This window comes from Desmodus rotundus, chromosome 11, assembly GCF_022682495.2.
Source record: "Desmodus rotundus isolate HL8 chromosome 11, HLdesRot8A.1, whole genome shotgun sequence".
Classification (NCBI taxonomy): Eukaryota; Metazoa; Chordata; class Mammalia; order Chiroptera; family Phyllostomidae; genus Desmodus; species Desmodus rotundus.
The window spans coordinates 102,331,957-102,355,526 of NC_071397.1; the positions used below are offsets into that span (position 1 = coordinate 102,331,957).

The 23,570-nt window shown below is 65.4% G+C and overlaps 1 protein-coding gene across 5 annotated transcripts; it reads right to left on the bottom strand.

The window, feature by feature from the left end:
• Nucleotides 1-498: 498 nt before the first annotated feature.
• FRMD1 (FERM domain containing 1) lies at nucleotides 499-22,806 on the bottom strand. 5 transcript variants are annotated; one of them, XM_053914166.2, is made up of 13 exons: nucleotides 22,269-22,806; nucleotides 13,715-14,044; nucleotides 11,692-11,846; nucleotides 8,912-9,002; nucleotides 7,974-8,053; nucleotides 7,617-7,693; nucleotides 6,743-6,929; nucleotides 6,514-6,669; nucleotides 5,782-5,988; nucleotides 5,096-5,270; nucleotides 4,338-4,634; nucleotides 3,970-4,052; nucleotides 499-2,816 (listed from the first exon to the last, which is right to left on the bottom strand). In XM_053914166.2, the coding sequence occupies exons 2-13, from the start codon at nucleotides 13,788-13,790 to the stop codon at nucleotides 2,574-2,576; spliced, it is 1,827 nt and encodes a 608-aa protein (XP_053770141.1). In that variant the 5' UTR covers nucleotides 13,791-14,044; nucleotides 22,269-22,806; the 3' UTR covers nucleotides 499-2,573. The 5 variants fall into 5 exon arrangements, with proteins under 5 accessions (XP_053770141.1, XP_053770143.1, XP_053770142.1 ...); XM_053914168.2 differs by having other exon boundaries at nucleotides 6,514-6,687; nucleotides 12,815-14,044; nucleotides 22,269-22,805; XM_053914167.2 differs by having other exon boundaries at nucleotides 11,725-11,846; nucleotides 22,269-22,803.
• Nucleotides 22,807-23,570: the final 764 nt, after the last annotated feature.

Sequence of the window (23,570 nt, forward strand, 5' to 3'; positions counted from 1 at the left end):
GCAGCCTGCAAGTGAGGCTCCGACCTTGGGACAGAGCGGTGGGAAACCACACAGCCCTGAGCAGCCAGGACCCGCCCCCAACGCCCAGCCCGGCCTTTTCAGGGCAGAGCAGGCGCCAGGCCCATACCGAGCCGCCAGCGCCCTCTTGTGGCAGGTGGGACAGGCACAGCCGGAAGCTGCAGGGCCCTGGCTGTGCCAGTGACTGGCAGGTGAGCTCTCCAGTCCTCGCGAGAGGCCCCTGTGGGCGCAGGTGCCAGCCTCCTGCCCCGTCCTCTGTCCAGGCCGTGCTCGGACACGGGGGGTGGGGGGGGTTCCCGAGGGGTGGGCGCTAGGGGGCGCCCTGCCCTCCCCTGCCCCCCTGCACAGGCTGGTAGGTCTGTGCACTCGGGTCTTTTTTCCTTCAAGGTTTGAGTTAACCTCATTTTCCCTACAGTCAGTGACTTCTCTGCACTGAATTTTAAAGCAACAAAGTGAAATAAAATCCCCCACACGACAAGGTGTCAGAAATCCAGGTTGTTACACTTCAGAAAACGTTCATGCCTTTTATCGGTCTGTGAAAGAACCTTCACCTGGCCAGAGTGGGTCGCACGGAAGAGCACTCTGCACGCTGGGGGAGAGTCGGCAGTGACGTTCTCACTAATGTTGACATTACGCTTCCCTTCATAAAAGGCACATAGGATTCTGCACTTTCCCACCCAAAGCAGCGGTGTGCGTCATGCTTCTCTGTGTAAGAAGGTTGTGTAGCCTGCGGCAGGAAGAAGCTTTTCTCTTTCACTTTCACCGAACAGCTGGAGAGAACGTCCGCGTCTGTGCAAAGCTGTCTATACGCTGGGGGGTGTGTTCTGCGGTCTTCCTCACACACACCTGGCGTGGACACTCGAGTCGTTCCCCAGACATGACACGGGAACCCAGCTGCGCCGCCCCCCACCTCCGCGGGGGGGCACTGACCCACGGGCCCAGCAGGGTGCACGGAGCGGGCAGTAGCCAGGGGACGAGACACCACGGGGCAGGGCTGGGTGGGAACGGGCTCACGGGGACCCGTGGACCCTTGGGACTACCCGACGGCAAAGTGCAGGGAGGACAGCAGGTGTGAGTGTGGGGGCCCAAGTGCGGGGAGAGGCCCAAGGGGCCCACGGGTAAATCAAGCCATCCCACACCCCGGTGCCCAGGATGGGCCTCGGGCTGGGAGGAGTGCCCCCCATCAGCCCCGCCCATCACGGAGCAGCCCCTCCGGGAGCCTCTGGAAAGCAGGCCGGAGCCCAGGGACATCAGGAGGCAGGTGAGCCGAGGCCCTGGCCCCGCCTTCCGTGCAGGGACACAGACCGCCAGTCTGCTTAGGCCGGCTCCCTCGACCAGCAGGACCCAGCCCAGCAACTCTGTGCCGTCCAGGTGGCTGGGAGCTCCCAGGAAGGCCACCTGTAAGCAGGGCCCTGGAGGTGGGAGGGGGTAGACCTCAGCCCACAAGCCACCTGACTGAAGGGCAACAGCCCCTATCACGGCCAACGCTCTCGGTCCGTGGGCACCGCCACAGGGCTGCTGGCCGTGTAGGCGCAGTGAGGACCACACAGATGCTGAGCCTGCCACCGCGCTCCTGGTGCCACACAGTTGCTCTTGAGGCCTGAGTGAGGGCCAGCGGCCCCTTAGAGACATACTTCCCGGGAATCCCATCTACAGGAGCTGTGGGCTGGCCCTGGGCCCCCAGCTGGGAGGGCCAGGTGAGGCTGGGTCTGGCAGGTGAGCCCGTCTTTGGCCCCACCTCCCACCCAAACTGCTGGCAGGGACAGGGCACAACCAGTGGCAGGGGCCCTGGAGGGCGGCCAGCGCTGACCCAGGCCAGGAGCCCTGGGGCCAGGGCGGGCGGGCAGGTGCCCCTTCCCGTCTCCGCAGAGCCAGGTGTCTTCGGGGTTCTGACGTGTGTGTCAGCTTCTCATCGGGAGCTCTGTGGGGACCAGGTGTCCACACAGCAGAGTGGCGGAGGCACCTGTACCTATGGTCAACGTGGGGACAGCTGTCTATAGGGCCTGGGGTGATGGAGCTGGGCCACAGCTCACAGAGGGGCATCTCTCCACAGGCCCTGGACTCTGAGCAGCAGGAGCTGCGGAGGGTGGCCCAGGGAAGCCTGGGCCTCCCAGTGTCTGTGACCGTGAGGCCTCCCAGGAGGCCTGTGTGCTTGCTGCCCATTCACACAGACAGGGCGGACGGAGCTCAGGGGGTCTCTCCTCAACTGGCCATGGTCCCCAAGGAGAGTGGGACCTGCCCTTCACCTCGGGAGCTGACATGGGTGTCGGTGTCACACCTCCGACAAGTGAGGCTGAGAGAGGAGGTGGGTGCCTGGGGCAGAGAGGGCGGGGCCTGACGCCCCTTCTGCCAGGCACCAGCTCGTGTGGCTGCCTCCAGCACAGAAAGGGGGTTGGAGCCTGTCCTGGCCCAGCAGGCTGGTGAGGCCGCAGAGCCGCACTGCTTGGAGACACAAGCCCCACGTGGGGGAGCTACGGGGCCTGGATGGACCCCTCCGTGTGGAAGGGGTCCGTGTGTACAGAGCCTGCGGAAAGGACCGAGCCTGCCGGGATGGCCTACACCACAAACTCCTCCGGGGGCTGGTCCTCCCCAGGAAGGTCCAGGGAGGGGCGGTTTGTGGACCTATTTCTGCTGAGGGCTGAGGGTCTGGGGTCCAGCCCCACGCCGACGGGGCAGTGGCGCGGGGCTGGCACAGGGCGTGGGGCTGGCACAGGGCGTGGGGCGCAGCGGGGACGCAAGTCATCCAGGCTGCGGCTGTGCTGGTTGGAGTGGACGTGGCCCGAGGTCGCCTCGGGGACCTGCAGGGAGAGACCAAGGTGTGTCCTGCAGTCACTTGCTCTTGGGCTGGCTGTTTCAGTCACAAACCCCACCAGGCTGTCCCCGCTGACCCCTCCATGTCTGTCCCCCGCCATGCCTGATGCTGACCTCTCGGCAGCCCCCTGCACCCCTGGCCTCGGGCCCCCTTTGCTTGCTGTCCCCGCTGGGGATGCCCACGTGGCCACCCCCATTGTCCCCTCGCTGCCGGTCCTGCCCGCTCCCCAGCCGCCCTTCTGCCTTCCTGCAGGGACCCTGGAGCTGCCCCCACGTCCCGTCCTTGCCGGGCAGGGCTCCTGGCACACAGGCCGCAGGCCCAGCGCACTGCAGTGTGAGACCATCCCCACACCCCCCACTCCTCCTGGCCGTGTCCTGTCACGGAGGGACCCCACGGGAGGGGGCGTGTGTCTCTGTGGGGAGCCTGCCCCCCCCGCCCCGACCCTGTTGGAGGCGACCAAGGCTCTGGCTGTGTTGTGCTTTGTTTTAAACTCTTCTGACCTGGGTTATTACTAGAGGTATTTGATGGATTTTAGGAATAAGGTCTAGAAGCTTCTCAGAAGTCACACGTAAGGAAACACGTCCAGGGCCCCGGCGCTGAGCTGGCCTTGCTTGTGTCCAGGGTAGGGTCCTGCCAAGTGCCCCCAACTAGACTAGTCCCAGCCACAGGGCCCTTGATGGGGGACCGCCGCAGGGGGGCTGCCTGCCCAGCACAGCGATGTCTGACCAGAGACCCTGGGCCGGGAGCCTCCAGCACAGGGGCACCGACCCTCTCTCCCTCCAGGGGCATCGCTCCCAGGTTGGCCCCAGCCAGGCCTGGGCCCCAGCCCACCTGTCCTCCAGCTGGGCTCCCACCTCCTGGGGCAAGCTGCCCCCCAGCTGTGCACTGTGTGCACCCACAGCCCGGGGGCCCGGACAGCTCGGCGAGCGCCTGCCCCACAGTGAGCTTGCACCGGGAGGGGTGCCCACGCTGCAGGCAGGGGCTCACTCAGACGCCGAGGCCGCGGAGAACTGGCCCCCCACCCTCCTGGTGTCAGGAGAGCCTCACTATGCCCCCACTGCCCGCCTCTGGTGCTGGGGTCTCTGTCCAGGGACCCTCCCGTGGACCCCAACAGGGAGGGATGGGAGAATGAGGGGTACCTGGTGCAGGGCCTCGGCACTCTGGCCCCTCATCTTGACCAGTGTGACCTGCGCCACCGCCCAGGGCTCCTGGGGGCGAGAGGCTGCAAGGAAGGGCGGGGCGTGGGTGGGGAGGGGCAGCATCAATGACCTGGGTCGGCTGCCCACCCCAGTCTGCAACGCTCCCCCCTGGGGACCCTGAGACAGGACTGGAGGCTCCTGGGGTCGGCTGCAGGGAGGCCCTGCCCCCCACCCGTGGACCCTCCTATCTCTGAGCCCCAGGGCCAGGCTGCCTGGGCAGGAGTTGGGTCCCACGGTCGCCTGCCTCTCTTGGGGTGGCACCTGCTACCTCGTGGTGGAGGGAGCTAGGAGCTGGCGGCAGCACTCACCACTCCCTGAGTCCTGGGCGTCCCCCTGGGGCAGGTGTCCACGGCTCCCTGCTGCGTCCCCACTGCTCTGGCTGCAAGATGCCACATCCCCATGGAACGCCTCGGCCCCCGCGGGCGCGTCCACCGACATCTCCCTGGGCTCCACATCTGGACCGTGGGAGCTGCCGTGGCTGTCAGTGGACAGGAGTGAGAGGCGGGAGGGGTGCCAGCCGCTGCCCCCGCTGTCCCCGCTACCGGCAGGGCACAGGTCCAGCTCCAGCGTGTCGCCGATGTACGCCTCCCGGCAGCATTTTTTCTCTGTGCAGAGACGGGAGAAACAGGCGATGTAAAAGCGCTGGGGACAGAAGGTGCCACACGTGGCTAGCGGTGGCCCTGGGGTCCTGAGCTGGTGCCAAGGCCCTGGGAGATGCAGTGTGTGGGGGGAAGCGTCACCCAGAGGTCAGGGCTCCACTTGGCCAGGGTGACCTCGAGGGCCAGCGGGGCAGGGCCTGTCACTGCAGCCAGTAAGCCCATGAGGGCCCTCGTGATGATCCCCCAGGGCACTCACGTCATTCTCAGCTGGAGGGACTGCCAAGCAGCTGCCCACACAAGCAGGAGAGCTCGTATGCACCCGTGTGCACATGCTCACACACGCACCCCTGGGCCCTCTGGCGGGCACTAGGGGATTCTTCCCCAGAACCCTCCATCCCCACAGGCCCTGCTTTTAGAACTGGGCTCCAGGGGAGCTGGAGGAATGGGGTTACCCAGGCGGCGCCCACCTTGCGCCTGCTCCAGCTGCCGCAGCCGCGCCAGCGCGGGCTGTAGGGCCAGGTGCAGCTGGTGGCTGGCGCGGAGCAGCCGCAGCAGGTGGCGGGCACGGGAGGTGCAGGCTGTGTAGTACACCAGCTTCCGGGCCGCGGGCAGCCCGTCCGGCCGGATCTCGAACCTTCTCCCCTGGATGAGGCAGAGAAGATTCGATTTTACGGAGCGGTGACAGGAGAGCCACGCTCCACCCGTCAGCCACACACCCCAGGCAGCGGCCGTGGTTTCTCTTCGCCAGTCCAACCCCACATGCAGGCCACTGTCCCGGGGTGCAGCAAGTGGGGTGCACACCACGCAGTCCTGGAAGTGCAGACACTTCCCCTCGGCCGTGGGGGCGGGTGTGCGTGGAGCCTAGGCCGCAGTTTCTCTAGGCAGAGGAGGAGCTGGTGGCTGGCCTGGCCTGGCTGCCCCACTGCCCTGCCCTTCCGCCCCGAGGGCCAGGTCCGGCCCAGGGTGACTGTGGGGCTGGGACCACAGGGGCGGGCAGCTGGAGGCCGGCAGATGCCAGCGGGACACCCCGCCCTGTGGCAAGGAGCCTGGCCCGGGCTCCCCTGGCACCGGCCAGTGGGGGACCCAGTGCCCTGCAGGTGTCCTAAAGGACAAGTGCCTGCCGGGGCCCCGCCTGGGCCCCTCGGACACGCACCAGGAACGCCAGCTTCCCAATGCGGGCCCAGGGGAAGTCATAGAGCAGCTGGGGAGCGCAGCCCGCCTCCTGCAGGACAGCAGAGGGTGGGTCCACCAAGGCGGGCCTCCGGGACGGGGCCCCGCCCTCTGGGGGGGCTGCCTGGTAGATGCGCACCCCTCCGAGGGTCAGTCCCAGGACGACAGTCGGTCTGTCTTCCTTCTTGTCCTAAAAGGACACCCGTGTCAGAGGTCGGAGCCCTGGGCCTGGGGGAGGGGTCCCAGGGACAAGCAGGGCTCCCAGGCCCCTCCCACTGCCACTCTGACACTGGAGGCCGGTCCTCACATCTGCCTCCTGCCCTTTCTCTGACTCGCTCCCCACTGACTGGCCTCATCCTAACCCCCAACCCCACCCGGGCAGGACGACAGCAGGCTCTGCCCTTTGCACAGTCCCTCTGTCCCAGTGCGGGGGGAGGGTCCACCTTCGTCACCACCGGGAACCTCTGGGGCACGGCTCCAGCACAGGGTGTGACGGTGCCGGCTGGGGACCACAGCAGCACAACCACGACCGGGCACGGCCCCCCGACCTGCGCTCAGCATCTGGCCGCGGTCCGTCGTGGGGACTTGTCCCTCCTGCCCGGGGTCAGTGTCCTGGCCACCCCATGCCCACTCATCTGGGCCGCCCCCCCCCCCCCCCCCGGGGCCACCCTGAGACGGCCTGAGCTCCCATCTCCCCGCTGGCCCCAGGCGTGACCTTGAGCAGCCGGAAGAAGTGGACGGGCACGTCCTCCAGCCGGCAGGCCTCCCGGATGAAGCGCAGCAGGGCCTCCTTGGGGCTCAGGCCCCGCTGCTCGCGGTGCAGGGCGGGCACGTGCCTGAGCAGGAAAGCGCTGCCCCTCTTGGCGAGGATCTGGGAACCGAGCATGGGCTGGTCAGGCCCTCCTGCTGCCCCGCTGCTCCCCCGCCCCGCCCCACGGCCTTACCCACTGCGGGAAGTAGGCCTGTGGCTCGAAGTACTGCCCCACGTGGGCCTGGGCCCGGTGGTTGCCCAGGTCGGCCTGCAGCCCGTAGGCAGCCAGCAGGAAATAGGCCTCCTCCCGGTGGGCGCACTGCGACCTCAGCACCCGCTCCTTCAGGTGGCAGTAGTACAGGTGCCTGGCCACCTGGTCGCTGGAAGGCAGGGGTGGTCTTGATCCCCAGGGCCCTCCCCCAGCGCCTGGCCCTCCAGCTCTCCAGGTGTTCCAGTCCCAGCAGCCACGCCCCAGGCCACCTCCGGAGGTGGTGCAGGGGTTGCTGGCTGCTCCCGCCTGACACACCTGTCCCTGCTCAGGGTGCCCCCACCAGCCCCACAGCCCATGGCAGAGCCCACTGGGCAGGGACGAGGCCCTGCCACCCAGTTATAGAGGCGCGTTCCCGAACACGGACCCTTTCGCTGTGAGTTTTCTGACGTAAGGGGCGGAGACACTCGGCTCCGAAAAGAGCCAGTCGACCATGGTTGGCCTCTCAGCCCAGGGAGGCTGCACCCCACGGCCCCCACCTGCCATCCCCCTCTGTGACTTCTCCAGAACCTGCCACACAACCCCCCTCTCCCCTTTATCTCAGAAGGCCTGGCAGCCCCTGTGGCCCCTGGTGACCCAGGTCCTTTCAGGCCCTGGCCTGGATCACCCTGGGGGGGCTCTGTGTCGCCCTACAAGCTGTGGAGCCCCCTCAACCCAGTAGGAACCCCAGGTGCTCTGGGACCCTCTCCCACCCATCCGACACCTGTGGGTCCACCGCCCAGAGGGAGTGAGCCCCCAGGCTAAGCAGGACCCTGAGGCCACCCATTCCCGCCCCCGGGCCCCGGCCATCAGCCGGTACCGGATTAGCCTCCCGTCCTCCACGTAGTGCTGCACCCGGAGGAAGGTCACGAAGGGGGCCCCAGGTCGCCCGCCGCCCTGTGGGGAGGTGTGCAGAGGAAGGGCCATGCGGATGGTGACGGCTGGGCAGCACCAGCACCCCCGGCCACCACTGCCCAGCCGGCCCCATGCTCGCACAGGCCCTCGCGGCAGGGCAGCTCGGGGACATGGCTGGCTGCTTTACGAGGAAGGGCCGAGCGTGGTGTCATCCGCGGCACCGAGGGCCTAGGATGAGGCTGCGTGGGGCTGGCTGCCACGAGCCGGGACGGGGACCCCATGCTGCAGTGGGAAGGCCCCTCTGCGCAGGGCCGGGACTTACGTTCTGCAGCTCTTTGCCCCAGTCCTTCAAGAAGTACTTGCTGAGCTTCTGCTCCAAATCCATAAACACATACTCGTCATCTGAAGAGAGAAGAGGGTCAGTCTGCCAGCCCGCATCACCGCGGGGCACAACCCGAGCAGCAGAGGCCTGGCGGGCAAGGGGCAGGGGCGCCGTGGGCTGGTGGTCAGGAGCTATGGGCTGTCGGGTGTCGGCTGCGGGCTCTGCCAGGCGGCTGCCAGGGCACAGAGAGGTCAGAGACCGACTCGGACGCCTGCGGTTGCCATTGCCCGCAGGGACGCCCTCCCGGTGGTCTCGCCCTCCAGCAGCCCCTCTCCCAGGCGTGGGCAAGTCCTCCCACAACACAAACGCCTTCACACTCCAGCGCGATTCCCCCACGGTCGACTTCCGTCCCCACGGCCTCAGAGACCTGGTCCTGCTCAGGAGCCTCAACACCCTGGTACCGACTTTGTTAAAAGCACAGACGGAAGTGTACGACCGTTTCTGCTTGGGCCGAACTGCCAGTGAAACTGTGCGGACAGGCACTGGGCGGAGGGGCGGCCGGCCGGGGGCTGCACCGTGGGTGACGCCTGTGTCGGGACAGGCAGGCCCACTCCTGACACCGCACCTGGGGGGCGGAGTCTCACAAGTGGGGAGAAGTGTGCTTCTCTCTCGGCCCTGCCCCTGGACGTGGTGGACACCTCAGGGTCCTGGGATGGGAGGTGTGTGTGCACACACAGAGTCTCAGGCCGCCCGCAGGCATGAGGACAGGTGACCGCTAGGGCCAGCACATGGGGCTCAGGGACCAGGGCTGGTGCCAGTGGGTGGAACAGCCCGGACTCCAGGTCCAGAGCAGACAGCGAGCAGGCAGCGCATCCCCCAGACTGGGCCCCCCGAGGAGGCTGCGCCGAGCTGGGGATGGGGGTGCAGAGCTTGCTTACCTCTGACCACACTGAGGCCAAAGAAGTGGGCGTCTCTGATGCTGGTCTTGTCGCACACCTGCTGGAACAGCTCCCGCCCGGTGGCCTGCACCTGCCAAAGAGCAGGGGTGGCTCCAGGTGCAGCCGCTACTGTGGCCCCCAAAGTGGGGGCTGTGGGGGGTGGGGCCACCGAGCTGGGGCTGGTTGGGCAGGGGCCTGGCTCCGGCTACGCCCCAGGAGTCAGTGCTCAGCATCCATGGTGACTGCCTTCACTGCAGACCAGGTGGCCCCCAACTCAGCAGGCAGCCTGTGAGGGGCCGGACCTCAGGGCGGGCCTGCCCCTCCATCCCTGGGCCGAGGCAGGTGGCCTCTAAGACTCAGTAGGTGAGTGTGGTGCCCCCAGGGCATCCCCCTGGACTTGCGCAGTGAGTCTCTGAGCACCCTGTACACCAGTGTCTTCAACTCTGCCTCCAATGGGTTGCTGATCTCTATTTTGCTTGGTTCTTTTGGGGTCTTGTTCTCTTTCATTCGGGCCGTTTCTTTTCTCCACAATGTGGCCGCCTCCCCGTGTTTGTTTCTGCGTATTAGGTGGAGCTGCTTTGACCCCCGTCTCACCGCCCCTCCAGGGCCTGGAGGCACCTCCGAGGATGCAGGAACCCGGAAACCGGCCCCCAACCCCGTGCCGCATCGCCAGCCTGGCGAGAGGCTGCTGCTGGTATAAACGTGCCCCTGAGCAGACAGGAGACTCAGGGGGACCCACACAAATCTCACCAGGAGCAGCCGCACCTCATTTCAGGGCGCGGCCAGCCCCGTCCAAAGCTTTCCATGGACCCCCTTATCCCTGAACTGAAAATGCTGTCTCTTGGGGCCAGCCAGCTTTCTGGGGTCTCCTCTTCCTCTAAACTCAACGGAAACAAGCAGAGAAAGTGGGTCCATCCTCCTAGGACTGCGGCGGAGCAGCCCGTGAGGCCCGCGACCAACAAAAACTGAGCAGTGTCTCCGCTTGGAACTCCGCTCCCCTGCCCCCTCCCCTCGGAGTCCCCGGGAGGGCTGCTGAGCCAGGAACTGACGTCTCACGTCGGGGGTGTCCTTTGGGGACTTCCCTTTCTCGCTGGAGTAGGCCACTGTCCCCTCCCCCCGGCCCTGCACAGACCTCAGCGCTGCTGCAGAGTAGCACGCCCCCTGCGGGCGGCGCAGGGGACAGACCGACAGCCTCCCCAGCCCCCCGCGCGGCCCCATCCAGCTAGTGGGGAGCGGAGAACACAGGGAGGCCCCAGAACCAGGCTGAGCACGCGCCCACCTCTGGGCCTCAGTTTCCCCACGTGTACAGCTGGACGAACGAGAGCTCTCGGCTGAGCCAGAGGAAGGAGCCGCTTTGGGCAGCCGACGGTGCAGACAGGCCCGGCTACAGGGCGCGGCCAGCCCGTCGGCAGCTCCAATGGACCAGTGAGCCCCGTGATCACCCGGTCGGGTGAACGGAAAGCCACTGCGCCTTCCACTCAGACGACCAATAAAAGTGGAAAGGACCACGTTCCCGACAAAAGGAACCCCAGCTGGGACCCGCTGCTCCTTTGGGTGACGCGTGAGGCACACCCACGCAGCGGCCACGCCCTCGCCGTGCCTCGTGGCCCGGCGTGCCCCCGCACGGACAGCTGGCGCAGCGGGAGGGAGGAGTCTGCGCCCCGCAGGCTCAGCACCCGCTCTCGGGAGGCCTCCTCCCCACGCTTCCCCGGCGACACGGTCCCTCCTCCCCTGAGGACTCCCGTCCAAGCCGGAGCCTGGCAGGTTAGACGCGCTTCACCACGGGTGCGGGGAGAAAGGGTCCCCGGAAGCAGACTCCTGGGTTGGGGAGCTGACCCATCCCTGGGGGGCAGGGGCCTGGGGGGGCGTGCGAGGGTAGCTCGGGAGGAGGGGTCAGGTCCTCTGGGCGCCGCGCCCACACAGGGTGCTCAGACAGGCGGCGGCTTCTGAGTTGCTGATCGCAGACGTTTACTTCGGCAGCTGGGTGCCTGGGGGGTTGCAGGTGAGGTGTCTCCCGTGGGTGCTGAGTCCGCGAGCTGATGAGTTCAGTGATTCACATCCCTCCTGAAAGGACGGCCTGGGCCACGCGGCAGGCCCCTCTCCGCCCCCGTCCAGGGGCCCCGCTGCCCGCCTCCTGGCTCTGAGGGCAGGTGCTGTGTGTGGGGGGGGCGGCAGGGGGTTGGCTAGCGAAAGTCGCCTCCCAGAAGACTCAGGTGCAGTCGGGCTTTTGGACACCTGGAGGGAAAACTCGGCCACGCGAGGAGCCGAAAGTGGACAGTGGAGAATGAAAGGGAAGGACTGGGTGGGGGTGGGACGCATACAAACTTAACCCCGCCGAAGGCCGCGCACGCACATCTGCGCCCTCCCCAGCACACCTTTGGGGAGGGCAGGTCTGTGCCCCGTCTGTCCAGGCAGGAGGCTCTGGGGCCTGCAGTACCCAAGAATCTGACCCCCCGCCCTCGTCAGGTTGCTTCCCGGAGGCACACAACCACACTCAGGCCCAGCCCACCCCAGACCACAGGAAGAAGGTCCAGATGGGATGGGCCCCTTGGAGCAAATTAACCCAGGAAGATGCCCGGCTCTGTGGGGACCCGCTAGCGCTCAGCCCCAGGACACTGGCACTGTGGGGACTGGTGGGCCCGGCCACAGCTGCAGCCGCAGAGCAAGAGGGGAGCAAACGCCGTGCAAGGTGGCCAGCGGTGCCGACAAGGGACACGATGATCCTGTTGGAGAGGGAAAGGGAGCGAGGCCCCTGCTGCCCCCTGCCCACCCCTGCTCACCCGCACGGTCGCCCCGCTCTCCATGGTGCTCACCCCCACGACCAGCTGCAGCTGTTCCCGTGTGGGCAGCAGCACCAGGACATCCCTGCGCTCCGTGGTCATTGCGCTGTCCCCGGGCTGGGCTGTCGTCAGGATGGGGCCGCCTCCGTGGTCCCCTGCAGGAGAGGACCGGTGAAGGGCAGCCTGGGGAGAGGGGGGCCACGAAAGCCAGCACATTTCAGGCCCACACCTCCACCTGCCACTGCTGGGGCGCACGGCACCCCAGACTCACCCAGCTGCCGGCTACCTGAGGACAGGTGCCTTGGAGAGCTCCCGGCCGGGGAAGGATGGGGGGAGCGGCAGCTGGGTCCCAGCCCGCCCTGTGCTGGGACTTGGTCCACGGCTGGCACTGTCTGGGACCAAGCAGGGTGATTGGAATGCAAATAAACAGTGTCAGCTGGATGGCCTTCCTCCTGCCGTGGAGTCACTCCCTTGCAGGAGGGCTACCTCCCTCTTTCCGGGGACCAGGGGAAAGGGCCCCCCAGAAGCCCTGGACATGGTTGCCAGGACCAGGGGCACTGCTGAGGCTCCCTGAGAAGATGGAGGGGGCACGAGAACCCCCACCCCGCACTCGGCCTCCTGCGCACGGTCACCAAGCAAACACTTCACAGCGGGGGCCACACTGGTCCCCAGACACAGGCCCTCAGAGGCTGTCGAGTCCCCTCAGTAGCAGGAACTGAGGATGACCCTCTATGGCCCCAGGCACTGCCTGCCTGCCTGGCACTGAGAACCGGCTGCTGGAAGGCTGGGCATGGACCCTCCTGGGGACACATGGGGTGCCCCTGCTGTCTGGGCCTGTGGGTTAGAAGGGGCACAAACCTCCCCCCACCCTGTCTGCCCACACCGCCTGCCCCCACCCCACTCAGGTTTGGGACTCCTCCCAGGCTGCTCAGCAGACACGGGACCTTGGGACTGCAGCCCTGTCCCTGCCTCTCCAGGGAAAACACCAAGCTGCTTGTCTCGGGACGCACGTGTGCCCCTTTAGCCGGCATCGCAACGACTCCGGAAAAGGCCAAACAGCCCAGAAGACGGATGCCGGAGCTGGCAGTGCCCCAGCTCCCACGCTCCCAGCTGCGCAACTCACTGACTCGATGGACTGTGACCCGTGACCCGCTGACTGAAGGTCACCGACACTCCTGCCAAAAGGACGGCAGTGACCGCTCCTTTCTCACGGCGAGGATGGAGGGGGCGAGCTGCCTCTGCCACAGAAGCCAAGATGCGTGGTCATGGGGTCGGCTGCAGGGTGCTGAGGGGACACTGATGGGGACGGCCTCCCCAGGACTGGGAGCCCAGGACTGATGCCACCTCCCTGCCGGGCGGGTGATGATCCAAAGGCAGCATGCACCCGGCCTCAGTTTCCCCTCTTTCCGGTGGGGTGGCAGCCCTGCCTGCTTTGGGGGTGCGGACCGTGTGCTGGGTGACAGCTGGCACATGCCCCACTGGGGCTCCTGGCCCTCCGGCGAGAAAAGCAGAGTGGGGAAGGCCCTGTGCCCTTTCTGCTGAGCGCCACAAGGCGCTTCTCCGGGAGCCCTTCCTCCTCACCGAGGCCTCAGGGCCCCATGGTCAGGGTGAGCCCAAGGGCCAGCGGAGGGAGGTCACTCCTGGAAAGGCTGCAGAGGCTCCTGTCTCAGAGGGCCATCCCTGCCCACCCTGGCCCCCGTCGGTCGCTGTGCTGTGGCTTGTCAAGAAGATAAGAGCTGCCCCCTCTGGGAAAACAGGGCTGCAGCCAGCCCCCAGATGAACGCCACTTCCAAACCCGCTTGCCGAGCCTGCCTGGGGCACATCTGTGACTTCAGGCCTGGGGGGGCCAGGGAGGCAGGTCCCCAAACCCTGTCCTGACCTGCCTCCTCACATGTCAGGGCCCCAGATCCCTTCTTTGCCCACTTCTGTTCTGGGAAACCGGCCCTTGGTCATGAGACCAGCCTGCTGGGAATGTCTGGAAATAAAGCTACTGAAACGCAAGCCCACGAAGTCCGGGGCTCACAGGACAATGCGGGGACGCCATTCAGCGATGGAAGGAACAGAGCACGCACCCACCAGGCAGGGGCCAGCCACCGCATGCACTTTCTGTGAGTGAAACATCCAGAAAAGGCAGCACCCAGAGACAGTGTGTCAGCCGGTGGCGGCCCAGGCTGCAGGCGACAGCACACGCCCGGCGGGGGGTCCGTTTCGGGGCCACGGGAATGCTCCTCGAGCAGAGGGGCTGGAGGCACAACTGGTACGTCCACCACAACTCGCTAGCCGCTGACTCAGGACGGGTGTGTCGTGCACCACACAGCTCCTCCCTCCATGAAGCTGCTCCAGTGCAGACGTCCTACAGCAGAAAGACACACAGTCGTTCGACAGACAGATGGCGTGAAATGCTAGCCCTGGCCGGAGCCGTGGCCTTTTCCAGCAGACGTGTGTGAGCAGGAGTGCGTGTGTGTGAACGCATGTGCAAGCATGTGGCTGGTGTCACCTCAACAGTTGACTGGGCTGTGTCCTCTCCTGCACAGCTGGCAGGTGAGCCGGAGGCTTGGGGGCTGGGCCCTTGCCTGAAGGACACCGCTGCTCAGGGTGGGGTGACTCGGGGGCGCTTGAGCCTGGGGACCTGCTCTGGGAGGAGACACAGGGTGCAGCGCCTAAACCACCACCGCCGTCCTAGATGTCAGCTCTGGTGGCCAGGATGGCAGCAGACCCCAGACCCCGCCGTGTTGGACTGGCCTCTTGGTTGCTGGACCTCAGGAGGGAGTTGGGGGCAAAGGGAAGGGGGGAGCCAGTCAGTTACAGCAGGGCAGCTGCCCTGCCCCCCGGCCACTCTTGGCTCCTTCCCTCTCAGCTCGCTGCTCAGCGGATTCTTAGAATTCCTGCCCCGCAGCCTCCGCTGTGGCTGGCAGTCCTGCGTGAACACTGACCTCACCACCGCCCCTGTTAATTAGGGTTTCAAGGTGCCCGCCCAGAAGGAGGCGGTTAGCTGTCAGTCAGACAGACAGACAGATGGACGAGCCTTCCGAGACCCCGCCCCTCCCACACCTCAGCTGCAGGAGCGCCTACCTGCCCTCAGTTCCATTCAGTAAAAAGTTTAATGCTGCCACCTGTCCTCAAAACAGAGCGTGTGACTGTCTCCCTTCTCAGCACACACAGACCGCAGATGCCCCGGCGGGGCCTCACGCTGTCCCACCACCCTGACTCATGGGACCTGGAGCTTAGGACAAAGACACACTTTGGGAGGTAAAGTGGGTTTTGGCAAAGGAAGCTGCGGCCCCTGGCAGCTGGGTGGCCTGGGAATCGAGGGAGGCCGTGACTGCTGCCTGTGGGTTGGGTGGCAGCGTGTGCCACAGCCCCGCCAGCCCCTGTGAGCTCCAGCGGAGCTGCCTCCAGGAATGAGGCCGAGACGGGGTCTGCCAGCCTGGGGGACCCCTGTCCAGTGGGGTGCTGTCCCATCATCCCCAGGGCTTACGGTTACCACAGTGACGGCACAGAGCAGACTGGCTTTTAGTGCGTTTTATTCCTACTTGTAAATGCTCTGCACGCAGGCTCCCCCACCGCTGGGGCCCCTCGAGGGGAGGCCCCCCGCAGCCGCGGCCACGCGGAGCTGTTTCAGGTGAAAGTGCGGCTTGGGCTCCATCTGACAGGGGACGCTGCCACCACGGGAGGGGTGACCGTGCCGGCCCTCCAGGCCGGCTGGGACTCGGCAGGTGGCACCCCTTCCTCCCTCCGGGAGACGTTTCTGAGCCCAACGATGGGCTGCTGGGGGCTGTTCTCGTAAGTGGAAACAAAAACAGCCCTTCAGCGAGGATGGTCCACCCTGCCCTCTGCTTGGGACACGAACCCGCAAGCCCCTCGTCTCTCTTCCTCTCCCGCCCAAGTCCAACATGCCAGCACCTATCTGCCCACGTTCCCGCCTCCCCAGCCCAGGCCGTACCTGACTGCTGTCCAGCCTGGACTACTGGAGTGGGCTTCCAGAGGCTCCGCCTCCTCCCCCACCACCTCGCTGCCCAGGGGCCAATCACCTCGCACCTGCTGCACCCCTGGGCACTGGCCCTGTGGGCTGTCTGTCTGGCCTCCTGCCTTCCGGCCCCAGGACCTCTGCATGTGCTGCCCGGCATGGAAGCTCCTTCCAGCGCCTCTGCCAGGCTTGGCCCCCAGCTGCCTCCAGAAACCTGCCTGCCCTGACGCCCAGCCCCATCGGCCTCCCCAGCGCCCAGTGTAACTCGGCACATTTCCCTGTTTACTGCCTCTCTCCCCTGGGAGGAGGCTTCATGTTGTCTCACCGCTGCATCCCGGCCGTCTGCGGCAGGTCTGGGCCCACGGCACGTGCCCAGCCAAGTTAGAAATGTCCATTGAACGGCTGGAATACTGGCCAGTGTGGTTCTCAGCCACCCGCTGCGGGGGCTATTCTGTCCATTTTACAGATTCGAGACAGGCTCAGAGCTGACCCTGGAACCCAGGTCTCCCAGCTTCCACCCAAGGCTCTACCACGCCCACTGCCATTGGCTGGGACCGGGTCCTTGGGAAGCCCTTACCTGCCTGTCCTGAGCCAAGTGCCGAGGCCCCAGGAGGAGCCACGGCCCGGCTGGTGTCAGTGCGCCTGCATCCGTGCCCCTCTGCCTGGGCTCCGTAGGGAAAGGGGCTCTGCGAACCACAAGGCCTTGTCACGGCCGTGCGCCGCTGACTTCTCAGGACTCGGTGGAAAAGGGCAGGGACGTCCCTGGTTCTCTTCCTGGTCAGGTGACGAAAATGCTCTTGTTGGGGCCGCTGCCTTTCGGTGTGCCCCCTTGGAACAGCGAGGCTGGGGCCCGCTGACGGGGCCCCCGACCCCTCAGGCAGGTGGGAGTGCGCACCCCCAGACTCTGCTCGCTGCGCCTAGGAGCTCAGCTGGGGCCGCTTTCCCCTGGAACGTCCTCCCCTCTCTGCCTCCCGTCCACAGCTTCTCTGTCCTCGAGGGGCTCCTCGACCCCAACCCCCACGCGTCCCCTGCTTGCTCTGCCTGCGGGGACTTCTCAGCACCCTGTGGTCCTCATCTGGGGGGAGCAGAGGGCCCACATCTGGCCTCTTCGGCGGCCCCACCCCAGCAGTGTCCTCTGCACAGTGCGCGCACGTCACCTGAGGGCTCACGGCGGCACAGGACTTGGGGTAGGCCCAGCAGCTCTGAGTGGCCAGAATCTGAGCGTCCAACGACTTTCTGGTGGCTCTACCGCCACTGGCCAGGGACCACACCTCAGGGCCCAGTGCTGCAGCCGGACACATGGGCCCAGCGGGTGCCCACAGAAGGAAAGTGCTGAATTGGGGTCACACCCCACATACTCGGGGCAGAGCGAATCAGAAACCCCACGCCTCCCTCCCCCGCGCCCCACAGCCCAGCCCCCGGGACCCTCACCCTGGGCAGGCGGGCTGCAGGAGGGGATATGCCGGCAGTGGCAGGCCCAGCAGCTGCGCCCATGGCCACCACGCTGTCCTCAGCAGCCACGCCGACCTGCCTCTGCACCTTGCGAGCACTGGCTCTCCGCCGGGGCTGCCGCTGGCGCAGATCAGTGTGGCCAGCCGTTCGCTTTTGTCTTGAGCTCAAACGCCACTCTGTGGCTCCTCTCCAGCGACGTTTCCTTCCTCGTGACAGGCGACGGGGCCGAGTGACCTCTCCAGTCTCTTGCCAACAGACTACCGGCCGTGCCAACAGATGGACGCTCCTCCGCAGCCGGCTTCTTCATCCCATGCTTCTGTCCCCACAGCTCTGGCGAGCGCCTTGGCCGTAGTATGCTCTCGATAAAGACCCACCGAATGGATGGGTACCTGGCCCAGTTAGAGGCCACCTCTAGGGTGAACCCCCAGCAGCTCTCCAGGGAGGCAGACCTGGCCAAAGAAAAGATGGGCAAAGGCAGCCTTGACTTGCGCAGATCCCCCAACATCCAGCCAGGGAGAATGGTTCCTATGACCTCCAGCGGTCAGAGCTCACGGTCGTGGTCATCGCCTGCTCCCTCTTCAGAACTCAAGGTCACGGTCATCACACGTGTTCCTTCTCTTCAGAACTCAAGATCACCTTCATCACGTGTACTCCTTCTCTTCGGAACACAAGCTCATGGTCACATGTGTCTCCCTGCTTCAGAGCTCAAGGTCATGGTCATCACAGGTGGCCCCCCTTCTCCCAGCCGGCAGAGAAGCACTGACAGTGGCGATGAGCCAACACATTCGGCATTACGCTTGGCCATGGCCAACTCCGTCTAGTAACATCACTGTAAAGCACGTCAAGGATCCTGCCAAGGTTATACATTTGTTTAACTTTTACAAGGTGACTCAGATTTCCCGGACCAGCCCCAGAATACGTACTTGGTTAAGGTCATAGCAGTGCCCTGGAAATGTCAACCAGGGCGGACTTAGTCTCTGCGGAAACTCTAGTGGGTTCTTAGACATTTGCAGCAACAGCACCCTGGGGCTGAGAGGCCCCGGAAGCCTCTGGACTCTGGAGACTGTTAGCTGCGCATCTGTCCGCAGTCGAGCAAGTGTAACCTAGACCTTCAGAGGAGCTCTCGGAACCGCCAGCTGGACGGAGGGCTGCTCTCCAGGACAGCCCGGCCTCTGCTTCCGCACTCAGGGAGCCAGGTTCGGGGTGGCGGGCTCTGGGAGCACCCCCCTCCCCCCCATCAGAGGGCAGAACCCACACGAGCGCCTTTGCTTCTCTGTGCCCTGCAGTGTGGTGTGGGGCTGAGCCTGAACAGTGCCCCTCAGTGCTTGTTTTCCGTGTGCGACACTCCCACGAGAGGTCTGCGTTCTACAGGTGACCCGGGTCCCCACTGGCCACTCACACGCAGGTGGCCTTGGGCGAGTCAGTTAGCTTCTCCAGGTCCTGCATCCTCAGGGGCCTCGCGGGCTTCAGACCAGAGGGGTCCTGGGTGCGGCCACAGGGGCGTCCCTGGCCGGCAGCAGCTAAGGCCCCAGAGAACTGACGGGGGACCAGTCTGGCAGAAGGGGCCGGACTGGCTTTCTGGACTTAACACTGGAAATGTGCAGACCGGGGTAAACTGTGCAGAAGCGGGTACTGGGTCAGAGCAGCCCGAAGGATGCGGCACTCCGGCCCCCACTGGACAAGGCGTCCACACACCCAGCAGGACCCAGGCACATGGTGGTTCCTTCCCTACCGATGCCAGGAAGAGACATCTCATCTCCTGCCCAGCTGGCCCTTTGCCATCAGCTGAAAAGCCAGCTCCCTGCTGGGCACTGGGACTGCGGGGTCCGTCCTGAGTCTGTGAAATGAAAGCCTGGTCTGGGCTTTCTAGGAGTTAGGGGCACACAGCTGGGGAAGCTCCATGGGGAGGACACGCTGAGCCTTGGGGTCACACTGGCCCTGGCTGGGCCCACTTCCACTCCTGAGCACCTGCCCCACACCCCACAGGTCTCCCGGCTCTGAGACCCCAACCCCCCAGCTATCCTCCTCTTCTCAGCGTGTGCAAGCTGCACTTGGCAAGCCCTGGACACTGCCTCTCCACCCAGAGCCCCCCAAAATCAGCTGAGGACCCACGGGTGGCCACACATGAGCCGGGTCCTTCTGCAAACAAGGACGAGAGCCACGCAGGAGCCCTCTGCCTTCCCAGCACCTGCAAAGAGACGACGGACCCAAGTCGCTGTTCATGGCAAAGACTCAAGAACGACTTAAGATACATTTGAACTTTAGGCCAATGCTATTGGGTTCAACTTTTAAAAGCACACACACCACCACTGATAACATTTCACTAGTGCCAGTGACAACAAAGCAGGTCACGGGGGAGGAGGGCGTCAGGGTGGTGACCGGTTATCCTGTGTCCCCAGCCTGGCCCCACTCCCCAGGTGCAGATCTGGCACATGTCCCGGTCACGCGTGGACACCCGCTGCGGTGCCTGTCTTCGGGCTGGCACCCCCTTATGGGAAGAGACCCAAGGATGAGCAGCCAGCAAACTCAGGAAGCTGAGGTCCCCTTAGAAGGCGCAGCTGCATGAAGGGACCCGTGCTTCGTGGCAGGTGGTGGCGAGGATCCACCCAGGCCCGAGGAGCGGGGGGCGGGAGGCCCAGGGGGGCCGGGGGCACGTGGAGCACCTGTCATCAGGGACCGGTCTGTCTGGGACTGGAGGCCAGGCACGGCCTCTGGGAGGGCTGCAGGCAGACAGGCAGCGGGAAGAGGACGCCTGCCCGCGGTGGACAAGGGCGGGGCCCAGTGACAGCCTGGTCACAACTGCTTGCAGGTCCTGTGAGCCTTGCAGGGCTGCTACCCTAGTGCCCCTACTCCGGGGCCTGGCTGTGGACTGCTGTCACTCTCCGCCAGCTCAGGCTTTCGGCCAGGCTTCCAGCGCCAACAGAGGCAGGTGCAGCACCTGGTGGGGGGCTGAGCCAGGGTGCGGGGCGCGGGGGTGGTTCACAGGAGGGGCAGACATGTGACCCTCCTTGCTCCCCACGCCCCAACCCCCCTGGGTGCCCAGGGTCATGTCACAAGTTCAACGGGATGGGAGGAGAGCTAAGTGTGGCGACCACGACACTTTTGTGAGTGACAACTACACCAGGACAACATCCCACGCCTGGGGACCTGCCCTGAAGAGCAGGACCTTCACATGCCAATTGTTTGGAAACAGAAGGCGAACTTCCTGTCGAGTGCAGAGTGCCGGGAGGGCCGCGTCTGAAAGGGGAAAGGGCGATGCGTCACACAGGCACTGAGACACACCCCGGGTGGCAACCCGCCGCCCTGTGAGTGCGGGGACTCCAAACCGGCGCGGCACCTTGTGACTTGACAAACAGCTCTGCTGGCCGCCAGCAGAGCGTGGGGGCAGCATGGGACAAAATCCATGTTGCACCCCCCGCCCCGCCCCTCCAGGGTTTCTGCCCGGTTACTCAGGCGCACCCACTGGCAGGAAAACACCAGCAAGGCCTTTCGACGGACCTCTGGGTGCAGACCAAACACAGGCACACACGTGTGAGACAGGCAGCGATGCTTCCCGGCCTGACCCCTGACCACGGGAGCTCTCCTAGCCACAGGAGCGGAACCACCGAGCATCCCGTGCACGGCAGGTCCGCGCTCCTCAGAGCCGGCGGTGAGCTCCGCATTTCCCAGGAGAAAGGAGAAAGGAAACGCAGGCCCTCCCCAGGGCCATGTCGGGCGTAGAGCACGCCCGAAGAGACGCCCCAAAGAGAGTTAGGGTTAAAGTGGGGAGGGCCACCCGCCCTGCCTTGGCCTCTGGGGGCCTTGCATCTCTGGAGGGTCAACCCATGTTTCTCATCCCCTACGGGAGTAGAGCCGGCGCCAGGCCAGAAGCCAGGGGAACCGCCCTGGGCTGGTGACTTCCTCTGAGAAGCCGCTCTCCACTCTGGGGCCACACAGGAGCCTGGGCACTGTGCCTCCAGACCCAGGGCCCTGCCTCTGGGGTCCCTGTCCCAGGCTGCAGACCTCACACCCGCCCACCAGCTGGAGTCTGACAAAAATGCCCCAGAGGCCTGACTTGGCTTACCAAACTCAGCTCTGCTGGTGGCTGGGGCCTCTTGTGTCCTCGAGTCATCAGGAGCCTAGCCACTGGGAAGTCCCGGTGAAGTCTGGGAGGAATGGACTGGGAGAGGGGAGGGTGTGTGCGGCTTCCAGAGCCTGCTTTTGTCACTCCTGCTGCCCAGTGGGCGGGCGCACATCTGCCCCCTCAGGTGGGACGCCCCCAGGGCGAAGCTGCGCTGCCCACTGCCTGGCTGCCTCTTCTAGGACTGGCCTGGTCCGCTCTGCCGCTCCCCTGACTTTGGTCACTTTCTGTCTCCTGTCAACTTTCTGGCCGAGGTTTCACAGCGAGGGGCGTGTGTCCAGGCCTCCCAGCCCGCCCCTTGGCAGCGCCTGAAAGGCCGAGCTCCGCCAACAGTCCCCTTGGAAAGCCTTGGCAACACTCGCGCACACTCCCCACGGACCTGACCACAGACAGCACCCTCCCGCCCCCTCGCACCGTGGCTCCGAGCTTTGTGCGGCAGCCTTACCTCCCAAGAGGAAGAAAAGGGACCTTTGACGGGCCTCATAGCAAAGGAAATATCTTCAACTTTGTGCTTAAATGTTAAGATGTCATTTGCCACCTATGTCAACGTCCCCCACAAACGGCCCCCCACACAGCACCCCCATACTTCAGTGGGGGTTCCAGTCCTCCTGGGCGTTGCTGCCCCCGCAGGGGCAGCCCCTCCCCCATCCTGGGGTTTCCCCAGCGCAACCCAACAGCGCAGGACACCGGCAGCTGCCTAGGGCCTCGGAGCTCAGGGGGAGCCCTCCTCCAGCTCCCCGGTGGGTCTCAGGCCACTTCCAGAGCCTGTGCACCCGAATCAGGCTGCACGTGCGTTCAGGGCCAGAGGAGGGAGGGCCCGCACCGGCCGCTGGACCAAGGGGCCGCGGGGCGGAACAGGCAGAGCAGGGGAGGCGAGGCTGGGGGCGGGCGAGGGCCGGGAGGAGGGTCCTGAACCCTCTGGGGGGCACCGAAGGGCGCAAACCTGGACAGCCGCTAGGGGGCTGCGGCTCCACCCAGGGCCGCCCCCTCACCTCAGGTCCCTGTCCGGGTGCGGGACGCCGGGACCGACGCACTCACCTGCGGAGTCTCCGTTGGGGTTCGGCTTGGGCTCACGGTTCCGGGTCTGGGTCGGGGTCTGGGGGTGGGTCTGGATCCGGATCCGGATTGGGGTCTGGGTCGGGGTTCGGGTCAGGATCAGGGTCGGGGTCAGGGTTGGGGTCAGGGTCCGGATCGGGATCGGGATTGGGATCCTGGTCGGGCTCGGGGTCCAGGGTCAGTGCCGGGCTGGCTCCGCGTGGGGATCACGGAGCGGCCGCGGTCCCGCAGGAGCCCAGCGGGTCACGGCGGTTATTGGCGACCCCGGGGTGGGCGGGGGAGGCGCTCGGGCTCGGGATTGGCTGGTGCCGCCCCTCCAGGCCCGCCCCCTCCAGCCTGGCTCCGCCCCTGGGGCTCGCGGAGCCTGGAGGCTGGCGCGCTACCTTTGTCCCTGCGGGGCCCTGCGGGGCCCTGCGGTGAGCGGTCATTACACGGCGCAAGTTAGTTTGCATAACCAGAGAAGGTCGACTAACCTTTGCTTCGTGACCCTTTCCGTGCCCCAGCACCTGGGCACCAGGGGACGGATGGTCGCGGTCTGACGGGTGAGGTGCAGGTTCCCGTGTTACTGGAAGGCGCGCGAGCAGCGGACGTAGGTGCTGCCCTGAAGCTCTGCTGCTTTAACGGGCCGCCACCGCACTCGCAGTTCTGTGTCGCCATGTCCTGTGTGATGTTTATACAAGGCGAGGCAATGCGCGTGACATCTATGCGATAATACAGCAAATGGCCCTTAACCTTTCTCGTTGGGGGTTTCATGGCTCTCTCCCCTAGAGAAAGGTGTAAAACTCCCAGCCAGGGAAGAGGAGGAGGAGGAAGACAGAGGGGTCGTTTCCAAAACTGACTTGTTCACAGACAAAAAGGTAAATGCATTTTGGGGAACGACATTAGAATGCATGGCACACGGGAAGAGACCAGGGTTCGCTGCTTGTTTTGGCATGTCATTTTATAAACGAACAGCTGTTTGAATAATAAGAACTAACAAAGAGGAAGAAGACATTCAGCTTGCTGAAGTATGAGTGCTGTAGTTCCAAGAAACAAGGAAAACTGCGGAGGGATGCTCCCCCGCCCAGGCCTGGTCCTGTCTCACTTTCCCTTCCTCCCTTCCTAGACATCCCCTGGGTGACTTGCCTGCATAGCTCCCCCTGGCTCCTGCTGGCTCCCTGCCGACTCCCGGCCAGTATGGGCCTCTTCAGTGAGGGGTGCCCAGGGGCCCTCTGGGACCCTCACCTGCCACTGGTGGGGTGCAGAATGGAGCAGCTGGTCTGGAGGACAGGGTGGCGGGTCCTT

Coding starts and splice junctions, on each gene's coding strand:
- FRMD1 (XM_053914166.2), bottom strand. CDS start 13,790: ATGCGGTGGCTGGCCCCTGCCTGGTGGGTGCGTGCTCTGTTCCTTCCA. Junction 11,847..13,714: donor TGGCGTCCCCGCATTGTCCT/GTGAGCCCCGGA, acceptor CCTCTCCTGCAG/GGGACCACGGAGGCGGCCCC. Junction 9,003..11,691: donor AGAGCGGGGCGACCGTGCGG/GTGAGCAGGGGT, acceptor GCTCTTTGGCAG/GTGCAGGCCACCGGGCGGGA.